General features: G+C 37.7%; 1 protein-coding gene across 1 annotated transcript in view; it reads right to left on the bottom strand.

The window, feature by feature from the left end:
* Window positions 1–2,778: 2,778 nt before the first annotated feature.
* The window catches only part of HNMT (histamine N-methyltransferase), a 35,937-nt gene continuing 14,478 nt past the window's right edge, over window positions 2,779–24,237 (bottom strand). The window contains exons 3-6 of the mRNA XM_060106814.1: window positions 15,332–15,439; window positions 14,158–14,288; window positions 10,345–10,438; window positions 2,779–3,149 (exon numbers count right to left, since the gene is read on the bottom strand). Coding sequence (XP_059962797.1) covers window positions 2,794–3,149; window positions 10,345–10,438; window positions 14,158–14,288; window positions 15,332–15,439 — 689 coding nt within the window. The 3' untranslated portion in view covers window positions 2,779–2,793. The remainder of the gene's footprint in view (window positions 3,150–10,344; window positions 10,439–14,157; window positions 14,289–15,331; window positions 15,440–24,237) is intronic.

Below are 24,237 nucleotides of genomic sequence, written 5' to 3'. Positions count from 1 at the left end.
TTGAGTTTACTTTTGTGTATGGTGTGAAGGAGTGTTCTAACTTCATTGATTTACATGAGACAGTCCAGCTTTCCCAATACCACTCCCTGAAGAGACTGTCTTTTCTCCATTTTATATTCTTGGCAGAGTTTTCAATTAAGAAAGTTGCCAATTTTTACAGTAAGCAAGGATCAAGGCCCTAAAATACTTCGCTCCACTTAATACTTTGGATTTGGCAGGACTCTTTAACAAATGTAGAAAAGTGTGAGAAACACTTTAAATAAGTTAAGGTTTATACTAAGGGCAACAAACAATTTTGTTGGGTTTCTTGAGCTGTGGTTACAACAAGAATATAAACACATAGGTATAAGATAGGTGCTTGAGAAAGAAAGTAATCCATTATTTAGCATCTTCTATATGCATGGCCCCATGTTAAGCACTGGGAGATGTACCATGATGTATAAAACAACATTCCAAATTCATGTTGTGGGCTTTTTTTCTGAACCACAAAAACAGACTTGAATATTCAATATGTGACTGCCTCAAGTCCTTTGTAATATCATGCAGTGCAGGCAGAAGCCAATAGTTCCATCCCTCGTACCTGTGGTACCCTTGTATCTTTCCACCACTGACTGGTAGGTAACTCCTAAGGATTTTCTCTTAAAAAAGGCTTGACTGTTCACATTACATTAAATTGAAGCAGGTGAGAATTTATTTATCCTCGTATTTTATAGTAAGGGCTGTATGAGAAAAAGGCCATATTTACAAACATCCGTCTATAGACAGCTAGTCTTCTTCATCTTTAAGCAGCATGTTAGTTCTATTCTTGTTTTGTTTTGCACATGTGCTTTTTAGAAAAGACCGTAATTTGCTCTGTAGTCTTGATTTCCATTTTTTTGCGAAGTTGTTCAAGGTCATCATGGTCCATATCCATCAATCATGCCTGCTTCACAGATTTCCTTTGTCAGTAGTACACATCAGTATGATTAATGGTTCAGGGTTCATATTCAGGAATCTGATTGGATAACTGTCATTTCATTTGTTGGAACTGATAATTCAAAAAATATTGATAAAGTTGTCCAAGAAAAGAGAGTAATGCAAGTCAGTTTTACTTATTATGAACAATAAAGCTTGGTAATTTGTTGGTATAAATAGGCTGTATACTCCAGTGTATTTCCTGGGCCAGAGGGAAGGCATTAACCCTTTTTAAGTGACTATACCACAGCATTAAGTGGTAGCTTTGTGATGTGAAAGAGTGAATATCATACTATGTTGAACGTTTCATCACTGGTGAATCAGGGTCCGTGACCTCTTTAGTAAAACCTTACTTTTGTTCTGTTTCTAACAGGGAGTAGTAATTATTTACTAACTTTTAAAAATATATGTATTTATTAATTATAAAATTAATTACTTAAGAGGTGTGCTTTGTTTTAAGAATGATAGATGTTTATTATTAAAGATAATATAAAGATTATCAAAAACTTTTCAAAAATCCTCTGAAATACTATTGTTAAAGATGATTTTTTTAAAAATATATTTATTTATTTTATTTTATTTTTGGCTGTGTTGGGTCTTCGTTGCTGCGAGCGGCCTTTCTCTAGTTGTGGCGAGCGGGGGCTACCCTTCGTTGCGCTGGCTTCTCCTGCTGCAGAGCACGGGCTCCAGGCGCGCGGGCTTCAGAAGTTGTGGCTCGCAGGCTTCAGAGTGCAGGCTCAGCAGCTGTAGCACATGGGCCCAGCTGCTCCGTAACATGTGGGATCCTCCCAGACCAGGGCTCAAACCCATGTCCCCTGCATTGGCAGGTGGATTCTTAACCACTGTGCCACCAGGGAAGCCCTAAAGATGATTCTTGATCTTAGAGGAGATCTTAGACAGAGGAGCATAGGGATGATGGAGTATTGAAATAGACTCAAGTGTTTTCAAGAAATTTAGTGAATGATAAAAGGTGTATTTTAAGTCAGTGGGTTTTTTTTTTTTTTGTCAATTGTGTTGTTATAGATGGTGGGTTTTTTTTGAGGAAAATCAGCTTGCTCTCAACTCACTCTTGATACTTATGTAAACTTCAAACATATCAAAGTTTTTTTACAGTGAAATTATAAAATTATTATGATTAAATATGTTAATATTCTAAAACCTTGGTTTTAGGAGGCCTTTTAAAATGTGTCAGAAGTCCAGGAATTAAAAAAGGAAAAAAACTAAATTTGACTGAATAAAGTAGAAAAACTTCAGTATAGCAGAAAACAAACAAAACACTACAAAATCATAGACAAAATTAAAAGAGAAAACAAAGTGGGAGGAAATGACAACACATGACAAAGTTAATTAGAGTAATCTATAAAAATAAGAAACTACAATAAAGAAATGCACATAGAGAAATACTTCTTCACAGAAGGGGAAAAATCAATAAACATATGTTTTCTTAATGTCCAAGGTATCAAAAAACTTTACTAGTATTTTAAAAATCCATAGCACATATTTTTATTAGTATTCCAGGAAATTCCATTATAATCAACAAATGGAAAGGATTTTATTGTCAATAAGCCCGTGAAACTTAGTTGTCTCATTTTTCCAGATTATGTGGTATGTAGACAGCATGTAGCCTCTTTACCGATAGAAGGGATGGGATAAGACCAGCAGTGTCATATATGATTCCACATGGAAGTCCAAGAATATCTTGGGATTTTCTAGATTTTACATATCAGAGAAAATGCTCTGTTTATGTTATGAGATATAGTTATAATTTTAATACACAAATAAGCGAATGATCAAAATTGTTCAAACTATAGTTTTTGAATACATTCTCATGGTGGATATTTATGCCTCAACCACTATGAAACTCAGACTGTTATTGAAAAGAACCTTTCCCTCTTTCTTTACACTGAATTCAGGCTCTTGCAGATCTTTCATAATTTCTGCTTTGAGATCAGGTGGTGCTGTTGTACTAAAGTTGAAGGTTTCTGTCAAAAAATCCCAAAGCAGGTCTCCATTTTCATTGCCATCAATAAAACAGTCAGATATGTCCATGGTGGACAGATAGTCATAACACTCATACTTAATCCCCAACTTGTCCAGCATCTGCATGAGGTCAGATGACGTGATATACTGGCAGGGGTCATCCCGGGGTAAGTGAGATCCATACTTTTTCCATAGCTTGTCCCAGCCACTGGTTCCTGTGCAACAGAACAAAATTCATGCTTTCAGCGATTCTTCTTTTCCTTTACCTACTCTGCCAAATAGTACACTAGATGCTTGGAATAGAGCAGTCAGTTTAAAAAAAGAAATTCTTGCCTTTGTGTATAGCTCAGTTCAAGGAGTGAAGGGGGTGGGAGGAGAGAAAGTTAAATAAATAAGTAAATAAATCATATATCAGATGGTGCGAGTTCTAATGAAAAACAAATCAGAGCAAGGAATAAAGGGGATCAAAGAGTTGAATGGGTTGCTGTTTTATATCAGGTGGTCGCAGATAGTCTCTCTAATAATGTGACATTTGAGCAGAGACATGACAGCAATCCACACAGATATCAGAGGGAAGATTACTCCAGGTAGAGAGAAGAGTAACTGCAAAGGACCTGAAGCAGGAACAGGCTTGGCATGTTAAGAACTAGCCAGGAAGCCAGTGAGATTGGAATTGAGTGAACAGAGGGGAACGTGGAAGGAGAGGAGGTTGTATGGGTGATGGTGAGGAGTAGACTGGGTGCTAAATCATATGGAAAAAGATGAGAAGCCATTGTAGTGTGGTCTAATAGAACTTTCCGGACTCTTGGACATGTTCCATATTTGCATTGTCCAGTATCGTAGCCACTAACCACTTTATGGTTATAGAACATGGAAACTGTGGCTAGTGTGACTAAGGGAGTGAATTTTAAGTGTTACTTCATCTTCATTTCATTTCAGTTACTTCAGTTACTTCAATTCATTTCACTATCAGTAGCCAACTGTGGCTTCCATGTTGGACAACACAATATTAGAGTGACTTAACCTGATTTGCATTTTCATAAGGTCACTCTGGCCACACAGATGGACTATTCTCTATTGAGAATAGACTATGGGGGCATAAGAACAGAGCAGGAAGAACAGTAAGAAAGCTACCGCACTAATCTGGGTGCTAGATGATGTTACGTTGCACCAGCAAGATTGGAAGTTATGAGAAGTGGTTGAATTTTTTATCTATTACACTCCTAGATCCAGTGCCATTTGCTAATGATTTGGATATTGTTAACAATAATAATTTGGATAGTGAAAGAAAGAAAAGAATCAGTGATGACCCCAGTCATTTTGGCCCAAGCATCTGAAAAGAGAAAATTGCCATTATTGGAAATGGGAAGAACGAGGGAGGAACCTTTTTAAATGTGTTATCAGGCATCTGGTTTTGGATAAGGTTGAGATCCCCGTTGGACATTCAGGTGGTGATAGGAGGAAGGCAGTTGTTTATGTTAGTCTGGTTCAGAGGAAAGGGTCTAAGAGTAAAAATTGAAACAGAAAGAAAGAGCGCAGCAAATACAATGATAGTTTACCCAAACCAAAGACGGGGTAGCCTCTCATGTCTGTACAATTACAGGATGCTGCCTTGGACTGCAACAGCTAGGTTGAGTCCTAAAAATTTTGTCTCCAGCTTTAGAAGATATATTAGCAGTGTATGTTGTATTTAATTGAAAACCTGGCCCAGTGTAGAAGCTAAGAGATGCAGCATCTGTGGGAGAGATAGGTTGGACTGTTCTGACACTTCATGAATGAGATGAGGTTTGGTATTTAGTCTCTCAGAACCTCAGTTTTCTCATCTGTAAGATAGAAATAACCGTACTTACCTCAAATGCAACTGCAAGTATTAAATGAGATAATTGAAGTGAATCATTGCTCAATGGTAAGCACATGGCAGATGTGTAATAAGTACTTACAAAATAAATGAATATTATATGGAATTACTTTGATAATGTATTTCTACTGGTTGTAATCTTGAGAATGTAAAAAAAAACAAATTTGCTTTCAGAAATCTGTAATAATGCTAATAGATCAAAACAAAAGAACAGCTATTTATGGACTTTCTAATATACGCATCTAATAGTGGGCTGTTACAGAGATAGCGGATATGTGCAGCAATTAAGAGTGGTCTCTAAAGTGTGACTTTCTGAGTGTGAAGCCTAGCTTTTCCTCTTACTAGCTGTATGAACCTGTGTCTTAGTTTTGTCATCTATAAATCAGGGATAATAATAGAATATCTTCATAAGATTGTTCCAAGGATTCACCAAGTTAATAAAGTAAGGCACTTAGAACCATGACTGGCACATAGTAAACACTGCTGAAGTGTTAGGAAATTAAGTTGGACTTGGCCAAAGCAATATAAGAGAGAACTTACAACTCCATGAGTTTCCAGGATTAAAAGTTAAGATTTCAAAGGCATGAACTTTTTTGGTTCCGAAAGCTCCTTTATGATGTAATGAAAGTAATCGGACTCTCCAGAAAAGTATACAAACACTATATAGCCACACAATTCTGCATATAATTATAGGACATTGGCCTCATCCATGGGCTTGGCTAAAGTCTCCTGATTTAACTCAACAAAAGAGAATAACCAAGGCAGAAAATGGTAAATAATAAATAGCCTAGATAATTGATGTTCCACTAACATTTCAGAAGAGGAAACGATAACTACAGGATAAGCTCTAGAAGAAGGTGGAATTGGAATGAAGCAGAAAAAAATAAAACCTGAGTTCAGTGAAAAAAAAATGAGGGTCATGAGCATGTACTACAAAAATCTTTCATTCCAAAGACAGTGACTGCCTAAATAAGAATTTGCCTGCAAACAAGACTACAAGAAAATAAATATTTCAGTGGTTGAGGAAAGGCTCTGTTATCATTATTATTATTTTTTTTTCACCCTGGCAGAGAAAAAAGAACCAAACACTAATTGCAGAGAATTTGCTGGTGTCAGTGTTCTGTGACTTAGTGCCATTTCTGAGCTGAGCAACTAGAAACTTTCTGACTGATACATTATCATAACGGCTCTCGGTGGGCACAACATATGGTGTTACTTTTGTTTTCAACATGATATAAACCAGGTCCCTCACCCCACCCCCTGTATTAAAAATAACACACCATGATTTGCCTCCTTCCTTAGATAAGGAGAGGGCAAGACAGAAAATGTCACTGATCTCCTGGCTAATCTCCTGTAACCAGATAAATTGCATTTTAATTAGCAACTCTCTCAATGAATGCCTGGCTACTACATTTGCAGAAAAACATGCCACTAACATTATTTTAGTGTGGGATACTCCTCATTTTACAAATCCACCTCTTCTTATTTCTCTTCTTTTTCATCCCCAAATCAAATCTTTTATCATTATAATCAGGAACTTCTGTTTGTTATAAATAAATAAATATTTACTGAGCTGGGCTAACTCTTTAATGGATACTTAAGAACCAGAGGAAAGCCTCTGTTCTGCCTATTTCAGTGTGCACTGTGTGTGTGTGAATATGTGTATCTTCTTTATTGAGTCTTTTATTCTTGTTTATTAAATCCATCCAGATCTCCAGAACTTTCTGTATTCTCTGATTCCATGTCTATCATGTTAGCTAAAACATGGTATCTTTTTTTTGAATGGACATTCAGAACTAGTTGTAGTTGGGATAGTATAAGGCAGAAATAATAAACAATTATTCAGTTCAATTCAAACACATTCACTGGGTGTCTTCTTCTAGTTGCCAAGGGTTTTGCAAAGATCTGGGACTAGAGATAAGAGGCAGAGCCTCCTGCTCTCCAGGAACTCGCCTTAAACTCCCTCTCTGCCTCTGATCAGAAATTAGCACCTTTTTGAAAGTATGTACATGTCTGAATCCTCCATTAGATTAGGAACCTTTCAAAGGCAGAGGAGTAACAGTCATCTTTGCAACCCCAGAGCCTAGCAGTGACCAACTAGAGGAGCTCAATAAAAGCTGAGTGAACCAATTTACACGACTATCCTATGCCGTCAACTTGGGACCAAGAGTGTAGGCTGTGTTTGAATATGCTGAATACACCTGTCACCTTAACCAAGCTAGGTGCCCTGCATAATTAAATCTAGAAACTGACCCCATATTTCATTATCTTAGAATCTAATAAATTGCAAAAAATGGATGTCCCTATGGTGCTCAAATAACTGAGTAATTCAGTTTATTCACAGAGAGAACACATCAGTTCAGTAACAGGTCAGTGTCTGACTCAGATGGACAGGCAGAAGCCTTAGCTGTGGGGCATATTTAAGATGACCTTTTAGAGCAAGATGTTAATCCAGACATACCATTATGTGCTTAGGTGTGATACTGGCTTGATGAGTGTTCTTAGAAATTTAATTTAGTGACTAGTTCTAGGCTTGTCTGACTCTGTTGGCATCGAGTACTCAGTTTGCTGTATTGCAGTGAGTCTATGGATGAGAATATTGCCCCCAAAGAAAGGAAATACACAAACAGGCTTCTTCACTTCTGGGTAATTATGAAGCAAATTCCATTTAGAAAGTCACTGCAACACATGTGATATAAACAGAGCCTAGTGTGAACCATTTTGGTGTAGGTGTTTCAAGTTTTAGGGTAATATTCAAGTTTAAGGAATGTTTTCATTGGGCAAGTATGAAGAATGGGGTTTCAAGTTGGGGCTGAGAAGGTAGTTTAGGGTAATGGTTTTTCTACAGCGGTAAGGTAGGAAGTTGATCAGGCACCTCAGATGACCTGGGGAGCTTACCCAAACTTGTCTGCTATCTACAGACTGGTCTGGCAGATAGGGATTTGCAGTGATATCATCAAATGAAAAAGTGACTAATACAAATGTGGATCAATTCTATACATGTTAATTGACAACGATATAAAACAAATCTTATTAGAAAGTTCTTGTGATTAACTTTGTTTTCACTGTTAGAAATTGACTATGCTCTATTTTCCTGAAAGTTGACCCATATATTTGTATCGGCTTTATTAATGTGACAAAGCAGTTCTTGCTATTTTTTAAAAAGAAGACCATAGGCACTTCCATACACCGAGGGGCCAACAGAATTTATCTCAGAGAAATACACTGTTGTTAAGATGGATTTATAGGTGCACAGGTTTATCTAGGTCAGAGAGGCAGAGCAAAAGGGAGTTACACTGCTCTAGGTAACAAATACGAGGGCTAGAAGGGGGAAGTAAGGAGCTGGTATTTTAGGAAGAGCCCGGGAGTTAAGAGGGTTGTGTGTTACCAGTGTTTTCCTCTTTGGGATACCTGCCTCCCACGCTGTGTGCAGTAATGAAAAATTGTAAGCTGTGTGCTGAAAAAGTTAGTAAAACATCTCCACCGTCAAACTACAGGATGAATAAGTTTTGACTCAAAATACCTTTTATGAAAGCTAACTGGTTTTTGAGCTTTTACTCCCTTTCTTTGATTTTTCCCCCATGAATGTGTATAGACATAGTACATGGGAACTACATGTATGCATAGATGCCGTATTATGTAGGTATGATTATCTGGAAATAGTCCTTGCATGAACTAAGACTCACAAACCAAGTTCACACAGCTAGGAAGTGCCTCAGCATTCTTGATTTTATGTATCATCCTGCATTTCACTGGGCCTGTTTTGGTTTGCACATATCCTGATGCCAATAAACCATGGATTCTATTAACGTATTCATGATGTAGCCAGCAGAATACTGTATCCATAAGGGCACTTAGTCCATTCTCAGTTGCTTGTAGACTGCTCATGCCACTTTCTAAACCTTAGGCTGGCTTTTTCTTATTGGTAGGCATATACTCATAGAGAGCTGCCTTCTGACACTCAAATACTTGACTTCTGAAAATATTTAAGCATAAACCAAATATATATAACAGTAGATCTGCATTTGATATGAAATATATCCTAAAATCAAACATATATGACTATTGGATGAATTGCTATTTCTGTCTGCAACACTGTTTCTTTATTATTGATACAGTTTATCAAGAATAGGCTGCCCTCAGTGTTGATAACTAAATTTACTTCTGTATTCCTAAATGCAGTACAAAGTGCTTTACCCAAATGTCCTAATTTAGAGAGAGGTTGGTGGGAAACATCCAGTTTACAGAAGCCCTTCTAAATGGTAAGATAGAACTCTCCCACACAAATGAGTATTTTTAACTAACCTGAGATAAAAATAGTATATCAAATGTTCCCTTAGAGAAGAGGTTGTGTACAGGAACTCTCATTTGCCAAACTCCCACATGAGTTCAAACCCAGGATTATAGGCAACAGCTATGTTTGCCATCCTTAAAGCCATTCCTCATATTTAAGAATACATGGGGACTTCCCTGGTGGCACAGTGGTTGAGAATCCGCCTGCCAGTGCAGGGGACACGGGTTTGAGCCCTGGTCCGGGAAGATCCCACATGCTGGGGAGCAACTAAGCCCATGCACCACAACTATTGAGCCTGCGCCCTAGAGCCCGTGAGCCACAACTACTGAGCTCTGGCGCCACAACTACTGAAGCCCGCGCACCACAGTGAAGAGTAGCCCCCGCTTGTAGCAATTAGAGAAAGCCCACGGCCAGCAACAAAGACCCAATGCAGCCAAAAATAAATAAATTTATAAAGAAAAAAAAGAATAAATGAATTATCCGACATATGGTTTCTGAGTACGGGGTCTGGTATAAGCTTAAGAAGATAGAGGCTGCTGTGTATGTGGAGTGAACCTGCCTAGCACTGTGTGGACAATCCACAAAGACTCCTGAATGAAAGAAGTAATGAATTAATGAATGCAACAACGTCAGTGTTTCATTTGCTAATCTGTTTACTTATGTTCTCTGTGTAGTACTTACTGTATCATTGGAAACAACATGACATGATCAAATGCCTTCTTTGGAAAATAACATGACAATACAAAACAAAACAAGTGGACCATTTTTGATACTTATTTGAGAAAACCTAAATGAACAACATTGATAATGGCTCTAGAAATGCAAATTAATCAAATATGATAGTGTCCCAAATATTTAAACCTTTATTTTATTGATATTTATTAATAAACATCACAGAAGAGAAAGAGACATTCAAGAGACAAAAAGGAGGTAAACAGAAATATTTACTATTTTTAGTCTCATTAAAAACATTCCTATCTGTTGTATTTGCTGTATGTTAAATAAATATTTTTTATATAGAGACAACAAGGATATATTTTCCCGAGAGAAAGAAGTAAACAGACATTTAATTCCACTGGAACTCCTAAATTGAAAGCTGTTGTGAAGGACTTTCCTAATACTGTGTTAATTAATTGATTCTGATCAGAAGCCAAATCAAGAATTTCATAATGAAGATGAAATATACCAGCTGCCTTCAAACACATGCATCCATATGCTATCACTGTTTTAAAATTCAGGCTGAAGGAAAATAACTTACCGGACACAAGAGTAATGAGAATCTTAGCACTGGTAGCTAAGAGACTATGGAAGAATTTCAGGGTGGCTGGGATGTCTTTTACATAATACAGCACCTAGAAATGAAGGAAGAGAGAAAGAAGATGCTTTTCTATGCCAATGTCTTTGTTGCTTGGACTAAATACTCACTAGAAGGTTTGAGGTTCAAGTTGAGTGGATTTTTATTCAACAAAACACTTAAGAAATTTAAAAATTAAAGATGTTATATATAGAGATAGAATAATAGTGTGAGAAAATATTTGGGGAGAGGGGAAACTATGGTATTTACTCAACTAGAGTCAAACAGCTTAAACTTTACTCTTTTTGGCTTCATTAACACAGACATTTATAGCTTGAGATAGTCTGCATTCCACATGGGGGCACTGAATTCTAATGCTCACTCTATATTTTGTGAGTTTTAGTAGTTCTGGACAAAAATGGTGCTGGCACCGTAAAAACATTCCATTTCATGGAGCGTTGCTTTAAAATTAAGCCCTTTGGGCTTCCCTGGTGGCGCAGTGGTTGAGAGTCCGCCTGCCAATGCAGGGGACACGGGTTCGTGCCCCGGTCCGGGAAGATCCCACATGCCGCGGAGCGGCTGGGCCCGTGAGCCATGGCCGCTGAGCCTGCTCGTCCGGAGCCTGTGCTCCGCAACGGGAGAGGCCACAACAGTGAGAGGCCCACGTACCGCAAAAAAAAAAAAAAAAAAAAAATTAAGCCCTTTGCACTAGCTTCACTGTAGGCTCACAGATGCTTTTTCTAAAATCATGGAAAATGTGACAGGCTTTGATGTTGACAGATTCTCTAGGGAAATGGACTGGATAAAGCCTAAAGTTACAAGCATGGTCCCAGGGTGCTAGGAGTCAGCCCACCCTTTTTTTTTTTTTTTTTTTAATCTTTATTGGAGTATAATTGCTTCACAATACCGTGTTAGTTTCTGTTGCACAACAAAGCAAATCAGCCATATGCATACATATGTCCCCATATCCCCTCCCTCCCATCCTCCCTATCCCACCCCTCTAGGTGGTCACAAAGCATCCAGCCGATCTCCCTGTGCTATGCTGCTGCTTCCCACCAGCTAACTATTTTAGATATGGTAGTGTATATATGTCGATGCTACTCTCACTTCTCCCCAGCTTTGCCCTCCCACCCCATGTCCTCAAGTCCATTCTCTATATCTACCTCTTTATTCCTGCCCTGCAACTAGGTTCATCAGTAGCTTTTTTTTTTCTTTAGATTCCATATATATGTGTTAGCATATGGTATTTGTTTTTCTCTTTCTGACCCAGAGTGAAGTAAGCCCACCCATTTTTAATAACTGAACCATCTCTGGTGAAGTGCAGGGAGAGGTCTTTCCACCCAACACAGATAGAGCTGGGAATTAAACACTGGCAGTAGAAAATTTTCCCTAAGGACTTACATCACTGGAATCTACCCCCATAGACACTTCTTACGTCTCATCTTCAGCTCTCTTAAACAAGAATTCAATATTTTATGTAGATGCCATGATAGAATTTATTGCGTAAAGCAAAAAGAACCTAAGCTCTGCCCCTCTCACACAAATGAATGAACTACAATGGAGCTGCACACGGCTTGTGCAGCATCACAGGCCATATTTAGCATCATGTCACTCCATGCTGTTCATCACAGGGACCATACATAGACAGGCACCCAGATGCAGCTAATCCACAAGATGGCTAACGATCCATGACATGACCTGGCTGAAAAGAGGAGGTGGGTCATAGCAGATGCTCTGAAATTTGATCTAATAGACACAGAATCTCTGCAGTTGATTATGAATATTAAGTTGAAGGATGTCATGAGAATGCTAGGACCGCAAGGAGCAATAGAGAGACAGAGAAATAGCACAGAAAAATGCAGAGTAGATGGAGAGGGACAGAGGAGTAAAGCAGAGGAAGCAGAGTTGCTATAAGAAAGAAAGAACAGACGTGGAGCTTTTGAGAGAAACTGGAGAATGATCTCTGAAGCTGCAACATTATAAAGAATTATATATATATATATAAGTATAGATACAGATATAAATATAGTTATAGATATAGATGTATTTAAGTAGCTAGATAGTGCAGCAACTGCCATGAATTCTATACACTAAAGAGAACAGTCTTACATATAGTTTTCATTTTGTTTTATGTCATATTACCTTATTTAGAGCATTCACTGGTATGTTTGTAGAATACAGATTTTTTTAAATGCTAAAAAAAAATTTTTTTTTATAAGAATGGGATCCAGAGCATATGTAGAGGGCTTGGCTTTTTTTTTTTTTTTTTTTTTTTGCGGTACACGGGCCTCTCACTGTTGCGGCCTCTCCTGTTGCGGAGCACAGGCTCCGGATGTGCAGGCTCAGCGGCCATGGCTCACGGGCCCAGCCGCTCCGCGGCATGTGGGATCCTCCCGGACCAGGGCATGAACCCGTGTCCCCTGCATTGGCAGGCGGACTCTCAACCACAGTGCCACCAGGGAAGCCCAAGGGATTGGCTTTTGATAAAGGGAGGCTTTTGTAATAAGAGGAAAGAAAGACATGGTGCGTACATGTGCAGCTATGTTTGTAATTTTGGAGAGTGAAAGATGATTTTCTACCTGATGGTTCCTCTTTTTGCTACAGAATAGGACGTGAGGTTATCAGTTGGAAATGAATGGTGGAGGAGGGGTTACAGGAGGTATAAGGAGAGAGAGGGAGGTATGAAATAGTTATACAGATGACCCTTGAACAAGGCAGGGGTTAGGAGCACCAACACTCTGTTCACAAATATTCACGCATAACATAGAGTTGGCCCTCCCTATACGCAGTTTCTCTGTTTCTGGAGTTCTGCATCCAGTCATGTAGCATTTATTATTGAAAAAATCCACATATAAGTGGACCCACGCAGTTTGAACCTGTGTTGTTCAAGGGCCAGCTGTATGAGAAGGTGGGAAAGTAAGTCTAGTAGAGAAACATAGGTTTGCTGAGCAATGTAAAGCACTCTCTTATAGGTAAAAGATTTTGTCTGCTAAGAAAGCAAAGATGTAGGATTGCCTGGATATGCTGATCTTGGAGTCATTTCTTCCTATGATTTTAAAAACTTTACTCCTTTGGGATGACTGTGCTTGTGGACTATAGAAAGCAAAAAGCATCTTGTTGTTCATCGTGGTATTTCTAAAATATACACATCTTTTAATGGTAGCCAACACCCAAAGCCTATACACCTGTATGCTAACCAGATATGTCAGTGACCTCTGGAAGTATGTCCCCATACCACCTACTGAATTGTCTCCCCCTTTCCAAGAAATACACTGTAAGTGCTAGACCATGGAAATAAATTCCTATGTAATGACTGACTAATGTCAGTAACACTCTGTTGACCTGAGAAATCATCTAGCCTGCCCTTCTGTCATGTGCACACGAGCCAGGTCATCAAAAGAAGGCAAAAGCAAGAGGATTCAGAAAAACTCTGGGATGTTGGTCCATCCAGACCACTAGAGTTACTGGAGAATTGTGTTAGGATGTGTTACACTCTACTATCTATGAACTTTCAATCCCACAAAAGTTAAGCCAGCATTGAAAAAAAAAATCAGTAACTATGGGGGTATTTTGCAGAGAGAAAACTGGCTTTTTAAATGTTACAGAGAATCTCTTAGTATTGTCAACAACTTTAACTTCAATTTGGACAGATAATGGTCACTTGTAAAATCAGAAATCAGATTTACATTTTTCTTTTTAAAGTTAAAATATTAGGTACTCTGAAATATTTCTGAAAAATCTTTCTTCTGAGAGTATATAACAATAAATATTTCTTACCTGAATCATATGAATAAAGTCCCACTTCGGAAGTTCTTTTTTCTCCATCATTCTATTTTGATATTCAGATGATGTCTCCTTATGCCAAGTAAACTTTATGTTCTCGAGGTTTGATGTCTTGGCTACAAGCTCTAAAATACGGAGAAGAGGTGGCACACCATCAATTTTAACTGCAAATTCGGAACCCATTTCCATTTAGAATTTTAATGCAATCAGTGTTATATACATAACAGATATAAAGCACATTTTTCTTTTTTATAAATCTCCAGAAGACCAAAGAGTTCATCCTAGTTTTTCCTCTAGTGTTAAATGAAATTAAAGAATGGAGTCAATAAGAAATAATTATGAGAATCCTGATCAGACATAGGTACTATTATCTCAGTGTTAATGGGAAATCAACTGGTGAATTTTATCAATGGAAAATTGATGTAAGACAGGTGATATGATTCTGTAACTCAGGAATCAGCAAACCATGGCATGGGCCATATCTTCCCACCACCTATTTTTAAATAGACTGCAAGCTAAAAATATACACTACTTTCTGATTTCATGCTTCTTTCATATCTTGTGCCATTACACTTTTAAATGGTTGAACAAAATCAAAAGAAGAATAATACTTCATGATAGGTAAAAATGATATAAAATTCAAATTTTAGTATTTATAAAGTTTTATTTCAACATACCCGCACTCATTAGTGTATGTATTGTCTATGGCTGCTTTTGGGCTTCAGTGGCAGAGCTGATTAGTTGTGACAGAGACCATGTGGCCCTCTAAGTCTAAAATACTTACTATATGGCCCTTTTTAAAGAAATGTTTCCTGATTTCCTGCTGTAAGCAATGAAACGTAAGCTCTTTAAGGGCAGGGATTCTGTTTAAATACCTCTGAATGAATTAATGACTCTGTCTCTAAGAATAAATATCAAAAATAATAGTTGATGACCAGGGGAGGGATGGAGAGTCAGTTAAAAAAAAGGGGGGGGATTCTAATCACTATTTATATTCTGAGATGTTTAGTCATTCCTGCCAAGAAAACAAATTAATCAGGTTCTTCTCTCAATAAGCTTACAAAGAACATACCACAGCAGCTATGTTGTTAATGATTGAAGGGACACATTTGGGATGACACGCCTTTCAGAATAGAATTTGATATACAGCACCATGGATTACAAGTACCTTTGTACTTGGTGATTTGTTCAGCAGTTGGTTCAACAACTTCATTGTTGATACTAACTCCTGGGTATTGAGCCTGCACTTTGGAGAGGATATGAAGATCAATTTCACCTGGAAGAAAAGCATAGGGAACAGATCACCTCAGTCCAGAAAGAAATGATTAAGAATAATTTGAACGAGTTTATTATCTCTAGGAAAGCCCAGCATAAATAAAGAATAATACTCAGCTTTTGCCCTGCCACAATGTCTATGATGCAGAACAGCTAAGTTGTAAGTAGGAATAATAATGTGATTTGAGGAGGGCTATGATTGCTATTCATTCATTCACTCATATAGCCTTTATTTAATATCAATTATTATATTACAGTAAGTCTAAGATGCCCTTCATTATAGGATGCAAACAGCCCTTCTTTTTATATCACTAAATCAGAAAAAACACTGTCAATTATAATTTTAAGATTTCATCAACCACAAGATGTATATCAATTTCAGAGATGTTAAGTATGAAAAAAACATGCCATAGAATTGATAAATTAGGCTAGGCCAGATGCATACAAAAATATGTCAAATACAAAATATGTCAGGTATAAAAAAGGATAAAAAAGTATATCAGACATGTGCCCTCAAAAACACCATGGTCTAGTGGTATAGACAGACATGGAAAGAACCCTGCCTGGGTTGGACCAAGGTGGGAAGGAGAAAGGAGACGGTGAGGGGGAGGATAGGAGAAGAGGCCAGAGAGAGGGAAAGCTTCATGGCAGATCACTCCTGAGCTCTGTGTTACAGGGTAAGTGGAAGTTAGCCCAGGGACTTCTGGGGAAATGGGAATTGCAGGTAGAGAGGACAGGAAGTCAGGAAACAGAATCATATATGTGGGACTACTGGCAATTCACAGTTTTGGAATGTTAGGCAAGGCAGTGCCTCCGTGCAAGAGGTGATCTCAGAGAGGTAAATGGAGAGGAAGTTATGGCAGAATAGATATTTATGTATTAATTCATGCACCAATGACTAATTGATTATTTACTATGTGCCAGGCACTGCACTAGGCTCTAGCAAATGATGATAAGAGGAGCAAATAGATACCTACCCTGATAAAAATTTAGCCTGTAGGTGACTAATGTAAGAGGGATAGATGATGGTAAGTTGGATAGACTTGAGTTCCAAACCTGTCTGATCCGCTTACTTGGTATTATGACCTTTGGAAATTTGCTTTATCTCTCCAAGGTGCATTTTCCTCATGAGAAAAACAGCAATATTAATAGTACATAATTTATTGGGTGAGAGGATTAAATGAGGCAATGCATATAAAGCATAGTGCAAAATAGAGTTGGCACCTAATAAATATTAGCTGTTCATTATTTTTATTGTTATCATTGAGTCCTTCTCTTTAAAAATCTCTCTTCCTTCCCTATTACTGATGCCTCCAAATTAAGTTTGCACTTTTATTCTCTTAGTTATGATGTTGACCTTCACTAAAACAGACTTATCTGCTGGCAAGGCTAGCATATGAAAATGACATTAGTCTTTAACATTTTGGCATAAATGGCATTAACAGAACCTTTCCAAGGTTAGATATGGTGGGCGAAAAAAGCATGGGTCATAAGACTGAGAGGTCTGAAAAGGAGGAGATGAGGAAGATAAATCAGAAACAAAAGATGCTAGACTAGGAAAAGAGGGCCGTCTAATGGTATAATGAGAGTCCCAAGTACTGGTAATGGGAGACAGTGAGGATTACGGGGGGAGAAGATATGGGAAGGAAGCTGAAACAGAGGATGAAGAAGCCTATGTGACAGTTTTCTCCAAAGCCGGTCCCACCAACCTGACACCTTTTAGTCCTTCCTTAATCATTATTCTAGCCGTCATTTATTGGCCACCTATTATTTGTCAAACACTGTGCTAGGCACTTGACTTGAAACATCTCACTTAATCCTGACCACAGTGCTATCACAAACGCCACAGTATTGTTCCCAACTAGATAAGGTGATTTGAGTAATTTGACACTGAGGGGACATTAATGTGCCTAAAGTTTAAGGCATACTTGTCTGACTCCGAAGTGTTTGTTTTTCTAACAACTTCATACTAAGAAATAGGAAAACACCAAATACTAAAAGGACATAGGAAGTTTTTCTCTACAGTAATTATTTTTGGAGGGTACAAAAGATAACTAAGGCAAAAGGCTGACAGGAAAATATGTGGGCTAATGAGAAATAGAGAGATTCCAGCTTGCCCCAAAAGCCCAGAGGCCAAAAGTTCTGTTCTTGTCTCTATCAGCCTAGCCATATATTTTATTTTATTTTATTTTATTTTTTCTATTAACATGCAATGATTTTATTATTTTTTTAACATCTTTATTGGAGTATAACTGCTTTACAATGGTGTGTTAGTTTCTGCTTTATATCAAAGTGAATCAGTTATACATATACATATATCCCCATATCTCTTCGCTCTTGCGTCTCCCTCCCTCCCACCCTCCCTATCCCACCCCTCTAGGTGGTCACAAAGCACCGAGATGATCTCCCTGTGCTATGCGCCTAGCCATATATTTTAGATTAAAAAAATCATTAATTCTGAGGCTCCCAAATCCAACATTTTAAAATTCAGATAGTGGGATCTACCCAAATGGAAGAATGTATCTAGCACATCCCCAGGGCTCGTTCCAATCGTGTCCCTTTCCCAACCTGCAGAATGTTCTACCATAGAGCCACCCAGTCCCGCCTCCTATGGCAATGACAGAGGACACAATGCTAGAATTGCAATGGAGACTCGGAACCCGTAGGTTCATGTAACAACCTCTACAGAGCATAAGCCCACGTGTGGACACAAACCTTCTGTGCATTCACTGCTGGGTCCCTAGCAAAAATGAATGAATAACAAGAGGAGATAATGAAATTATTTCCTCAGGGGGTAGCACATAAAATGCAGTTCTGACTTCATAAGTCAGGTGACCACACTTCTTGTTTGCCAGGGACAGTTGTACTCGCTCCTGGTGCTAATGTCCCATCTGGTTTTGTTTCCCAAGTTTCTTTAATTTTTAACAAAATATTATCACTGCAATTTTATTTTTGAAAATACTTTTTAAAAAAATAACTATATTTTAAAGTTTTTTGTATTGAGATATAGTTGCTTTACAATATTATATTAGTTTTCAGGTGTACAACAGAATGATTCAAAATTTTTATAGATTATACTTCATATGTAGTTATTATAAAATATTGGCTATAGTCCCTTTGCTGCTGTACAATATAGCTTATTTACTTCATACATAGTAGTTTGTACTTCTTAATCCCCTACGTCTATCTTGCTCCTCCCCCCTTTTCTGTCTCCACTGGTAACCACTAGTTTATTCTCTTTGAGTCTGTTTCTGTTTTGTTATATTCATTCTTTCATTTTATTTTTTAGATTGCACGTATAGATGATAACCAAGTATTTGTCTCTCTCTGTCTGACTTATTTCACTTAGCACAAGTACCTTGTAGGTCCATCCATGTTGTTGCAAATGGCAGAAGTTCATTCTTTTTTATGGCTGAGTAATATTCCATGGTGATATATGTATCACATCTTATTTATCCATTCAACTGTTGATGAACACTTAGGTTGCTTCCGTATCTTGGTTATTGTAAATAATACTGCTGTGAACATTGGGGTGCATGTATCTTTGAATTAGTGTTTTTGTTTTCTTTGGCTATATACCCAGGAGTGGAATTTCTGGATCATTTGATAGTTCTAGTTTTAGTTTTTTGAGGAATCTCCATACTGTTTTCCATAGCGGCTGCACCAATTTACATTCCTACCAACAGTGTCCTAGGGTTCCCTTTTCTCCACATCCTTGCCAACATTTGTTATTCGTAAACTTTTTGATGACATAAAAGAACTATTTTATAAATTGACCGATATAATAAAAACAGTTTGTTCAATAAATAAATATTTCAAAAAACTGTAATAATTTTACTCCTTTTACTCCCTCCCACTCTCACTCTTAAAAGTATCCTGGGTTTGACAATAAACAATGTCACCATGCTCGTAAGACACTTATTTTCTGTGTTATGTTTGTTATTTATAACAGACTCTATTATTTCTTATTGTGAGATTATATATATATATATATATATATATATATATATATATATATAGAGAGAGAGAGAGAGAGAGAGAGAGAGAGAGAGAGATCTCCCATAAGACAATATATTCCTTAATCTCATACCATATGTAGTTTGCATTCTTGTATCACTCAGAAATAAGAGAAATGCATTTAAAAAAATTATTTATATGAACCTCTTTCCCCCAAAAAAGAGAGTCAGTGGAGAGGTAGTTCAGATGTTCTGTAGTATTACAGTCTAAACATGTAGCATTCAGTTCTAAATAAATTTAGTTACAAATATTTTCTTGATACATCACCTATACTGTTTACTTTCCATCCAGACATCCAAGCTTTGCTCTTTTCTTCATCTTCCCTCCCTGGCCACCTGTAAGTTTTCCTGCTAAATGTTTCTTTACTTCCTCTTTTCCATCCATACTAGCAATGTCCTTGTTTAGGCCCAAATTACCTATCTCTTGGAATACTAAAATAATAAACATTCAGCCTGTCTCTGCTGAACTTTGTCTCCCTCAAAGCCATCACTACAACAACCATTTAAAACTCTGAGCTAATAAGCAAGCCCAATATTTCTGAGGTTAAAACCTTCTGATGACTAATCAACTGGATTAAGTCCAAACTCCTTAACTGAGCACAGACCACCTTCCCTGCTTTCTTATTCTCATCTCTCACAACTTCATGTTTTGAAACTCTTGTCTCTAGGAACCCTGAATTTCTTGGATTTCTACGCTTCGCTCTCCCCCTCGCCCTCCCCCATTGACATCATGACTCTTCCATACATTTTGCCTGTGCTCTCTCCTCTGCCAGGAAGACTCTTCCCTCACCGCCTCACTTCATCTGACTGACTCTTAGGCATGAACTCTTCCACACATCACTAACTACCTCGGTAGTCTTTCTCACAGAGCCTAGCAGTAACATCAGAATCCTTCAGACAGAACTGCCAGTTATTTGACTGGAGTTGGCAACACAGATAAAACCTTGTGTTCCCTGATCTGAATTATTGCTTTAATTCACTTATTTTATTCACTAGCAAAGGCTTGATTCCAATGAGTTTGTTAAAAAGTATCAAGGACTCTAAAATGCTGGATTAAGCAACTGAGCAGGTTGATCATTAATCACTGAAAAGCATGTGAAGGGTTATCAGACCCTATAGTACCATGAGCCAACAGTAAAGAGATTCAAACAATGAAAAAAAAAGAAAAGAAAGAAGATTATTTGTTCTTTCTCGGCTGAATCCTTCTGAATAGGAGCCATAACATTATGAATGTGTTCCAGTATCAGACGTTAAATGCCCTATAAAGGCTTTTAAAGAGCACCCAAGCCAAACTAATATGCCAAAAGAATGGGGGAAAGTAAACTAGAAATGAATCAGTCAAATAACTCAGAAATTCTCCACAAATTCAGGGTAAACAAAAGAAATGTGGAAGCCAGCAGTCTGCTGCTTTTATTGTGCATCGCAGAGCCTTCTGGAAATCTTAACTTTCAGGTCCAGAAAACAATATTTAAGAGGAATAAGGCAGTACTTATTCATTTTATAGTCAGTCTCCTTTCATATATGATCTCTCGTTAGGCATTGCTTGATCATAATTCTGGCAATTGTAGACTACTTATTGATGACATCCTAAGCCTTTAGGCCAGCAGTTGTTTGAGTTAACTAAAGCCTTATTATTACATGTTTCCCCCTAAAGCTTTGGAACAAAATCTGCAAAGTTTCCTGTGACAAATGGAAAAATTATAGGGATTAAGTAAACTCTTTTCAATATACCATCCTTCTTTTTTTTTTTCTTTTCTTTCCTTCCCTCCCGCACCCCCTTTTGTGACTAGCAAAACAAATTAATGATTTTGGAGTCTGGGCATTTTATGATGATGTAACTGATTTTCTCAGTTGATCAATATGTGGACCTTGAGCAAAGTTAGGAAAATCCAAACATCTGTCAGCATGAATCAAAGATTATTTTCTATTAGTCTGAGTTGTGGTTGCTTTTTTTGTTTGTTTTTTTGTGTTTTTTTTCTATTAGGCTGGGTTGTGGGTGTTTTTTTTTTTTTTTTTTTCTGTTCTGTTCACTCCTGTGTTATTTTCTATCCTGACTTTTTGATTTGGGAAGTTAAATGAAAACTAAATTTTTAAAATCTCCTTCCTTGCAAATCTCTTCCCTTTGTACTACTCCGTCCCTCAAATCAGCTACAACTATATAGTATGACTTCCCATGTCTCCTTTCTGACCTAAGTTGAGTGTTTTACTTAATTTCACAGTCAGATATTTTTGTGGTTATAATACCTTGCTTTCACATGGGCCATATTTTAAATGCATCATACCTATATTTGAAGAGCAACATATAATTGAAACCTGACAGTGGAACTTAAAAAGTTCAAAAATAGGGAAAAGGTAGGGGTATTATCTTCCAGACAACTTTTCTCCACTCCCTGAACTTCAAGGATATATTTCATGAGATAGCAGAGGAATGTTGCCTTTTGCTTGAAATCTGAGGTCATTTGATTAAAAAGTAAAAAAAAATATGAAAAGGAAAAGTTAGAGGCTATAGAGAAAATTGAACTCAAATTTAGTATTCACTAGAAATATCTTATGCAAATTTGTTAATATCTCTGCCCTTTAAATTGCATATCTGTAAATTAGGGATAATATGGTCTACTCTGCAGGGTCACTCTGAATGTTAAAGGCATTATATGGAGATAATTTACCACAGTTCATGATATATAGTAATAATTCAATAAATTAAAGTTATTATACATTAATTCAACAAATATTTTTAAGCACCTACTAAATGCTAGGTTCTAATCACTGGAGATACAGCAATGAATAAAATAGACAAAAACATCCAACCATTATGGATGATGATAAGTCCCATGGAGAAAACCAAGGCAAAAAATAGCAAGGGGAAGCCATGAGGGGAAGCTCTGTGATTTTCAGTTGGGTGGTCATGTAAGCCTCCAGGAAAAGGTGACATTTAAGAGAAGGCTGAAGGAGACTGGGAAAGAAGGAAATGAAGATTTGCCTTTCTAAATGGGCAGCTCCATAATAAAATGACACTGTGAAAGAGCACTCATCATGTATTCGTGATGGCTTGTCTTTCTGACTGAGCTACATTCAATGAAACACAAAGCCCAGCTTGAGAACCCTGGGGCTGCCCCAAATAAGAACATCCTCCATGCCAAGAAAATGGAGGATTAAAGACTGGTCAAGTTATCTCCAGCCATTTGATTTCCATCTATTCTTGCTTCATTTCTTTTTTTTTTTTTTTTTTTTTTTTTTTTTTTTTTTTTTTTTTTTTTTTTTTTTTTTTTTTTTGCGGTATGCGGGCCTCTCACTGTTGTGGCCTCCCCCGTCGCGGAGCACAGGCTCCGGACGCGCAGGCTCAGCGGCCATGGCTCACGGGCCCAGCCGCTCCGCGGCATATGGGATCCTCCCAGACCGGGGCACGAACCCGTATCCCCTGCATCGGCAGGCGGACTCCCAACCACTTGCGCCACCAGGGAGGCCCTTGCTTCATTTCTAATATCAAAATATATGTGAATTCTTTAGAGTATCAGCAGGAAAAATTTTATTCTATTACAGTTGCATTAAATTACAATCTTCCTTTTTCCCTCTACTAGAGTATCAGGCACAAAAAGATTGTTTCTAGGGAAAAAAATTGCCCAGATAGCTCTCTGCTTAGTGATGAAAAGTAATTTCAGCTATGGGTTTGCAACCAGAACAAGAACAATCTGATTCTGAGCTGCAGTGTAAAAGATAAAACATTCTTGACAAGATCCCTTCTCTTTTCTCTCTCTCTCTCTCTCTTTTGCCCCCCTGGGAGCCTCAATATGGAGGCAGTTCTGTCAGTATGGAAAGACAAGAGTAGAATATTAAAATAGCTGGAGAGTCTCAGGAAGGGGATTATAAATATAAATTCGGAGCCAAAAGGGCATTGCCATTTACTCTCATGTGTCTTCTGGCTGTTGGCCCAGGAACAATACTGCCTGATTGCTTTGCAACTTCAGAAGAAAAGCCATGCTACCAAAATGTTCTATGAAACACAAACATAGAGAAAATGTCCCAAAGGGTGCTGAACACTGAAGTGTAGAGATATTTCATAAACAACTCAAAAAAGACTGCGTTTTGCCTTACCTTTCAATTTATACATTTTAAACATAAAGATATTTGCTACTTCAGCACATACATAGAGAGGTACATTCTATACCTACCATATTATGATGTTTATAAGTTATATTGAATTACCCTTAATAAAGTAGCAACTTTCTTCTACCTCCATCATGCCCAAAGACAGGATTTATAAGATGAAACTACTTGAGCTGACAAAGTTAGTCCAAGATAATCACATAGTTGGTGTGATTTCATCAATATCAGCATGCATCCGTGTTCTTACGCGCTCTTAACCTTCACGATCTCTCATTTGACCCTTACACCATTGGCCCGCCACATTAATAGTGGTTAAAACACAAATGTTGCTGAGGAAAATTTTCCACCCTAGTGTGCGTAAAGTCTGAGAGCCTGTTACCCTTGTAGAAAAAAAAAAGCAAGAAATAATCAACAGAAAACATCAAGGACCTGAAGGACCAGAGAGCTGACAACCACCATCCTCTTGATCCACATCACCCTCACTCTCATCACCATGGCCACCATGTCCTCGCAGCAGCCATGGGAGAACAGATGGAAAGAAAAGCTCTGCTACGCTACAACACAAGCGAGATTGTTCTTAAAGTATTCGTATGGGTGCAATACTATTACTGGTGAGTCAGAAATAGCCAAAGGAAAATTGTCATGAAAACGTGTGTCAGAGCAGTGCTTTCTTTGGGCA

The sequence above is a fragment of the Mesoplodon densirostris genome, chromosome 8 (genome assembly GCF_025265405.1).
Source record: "Mesoplodon densirostris isolate mMesDen1 chromosome 8, mMesDen1 primary haplotype, whole genome shotgun sequence".
Classification (NCBI taxonomy): domain Eukaryota; kingdom Metazoa; phylum Chordata; class Mammalia; order Artiodactyla; family Ziphiidae; genus Mesoplodon; species Mesoplodon densirostris.
Note: the sequence above shows the minus strand (reverse complement) of the source record. Positions and strands in the feature narration are given on the sequence as shown.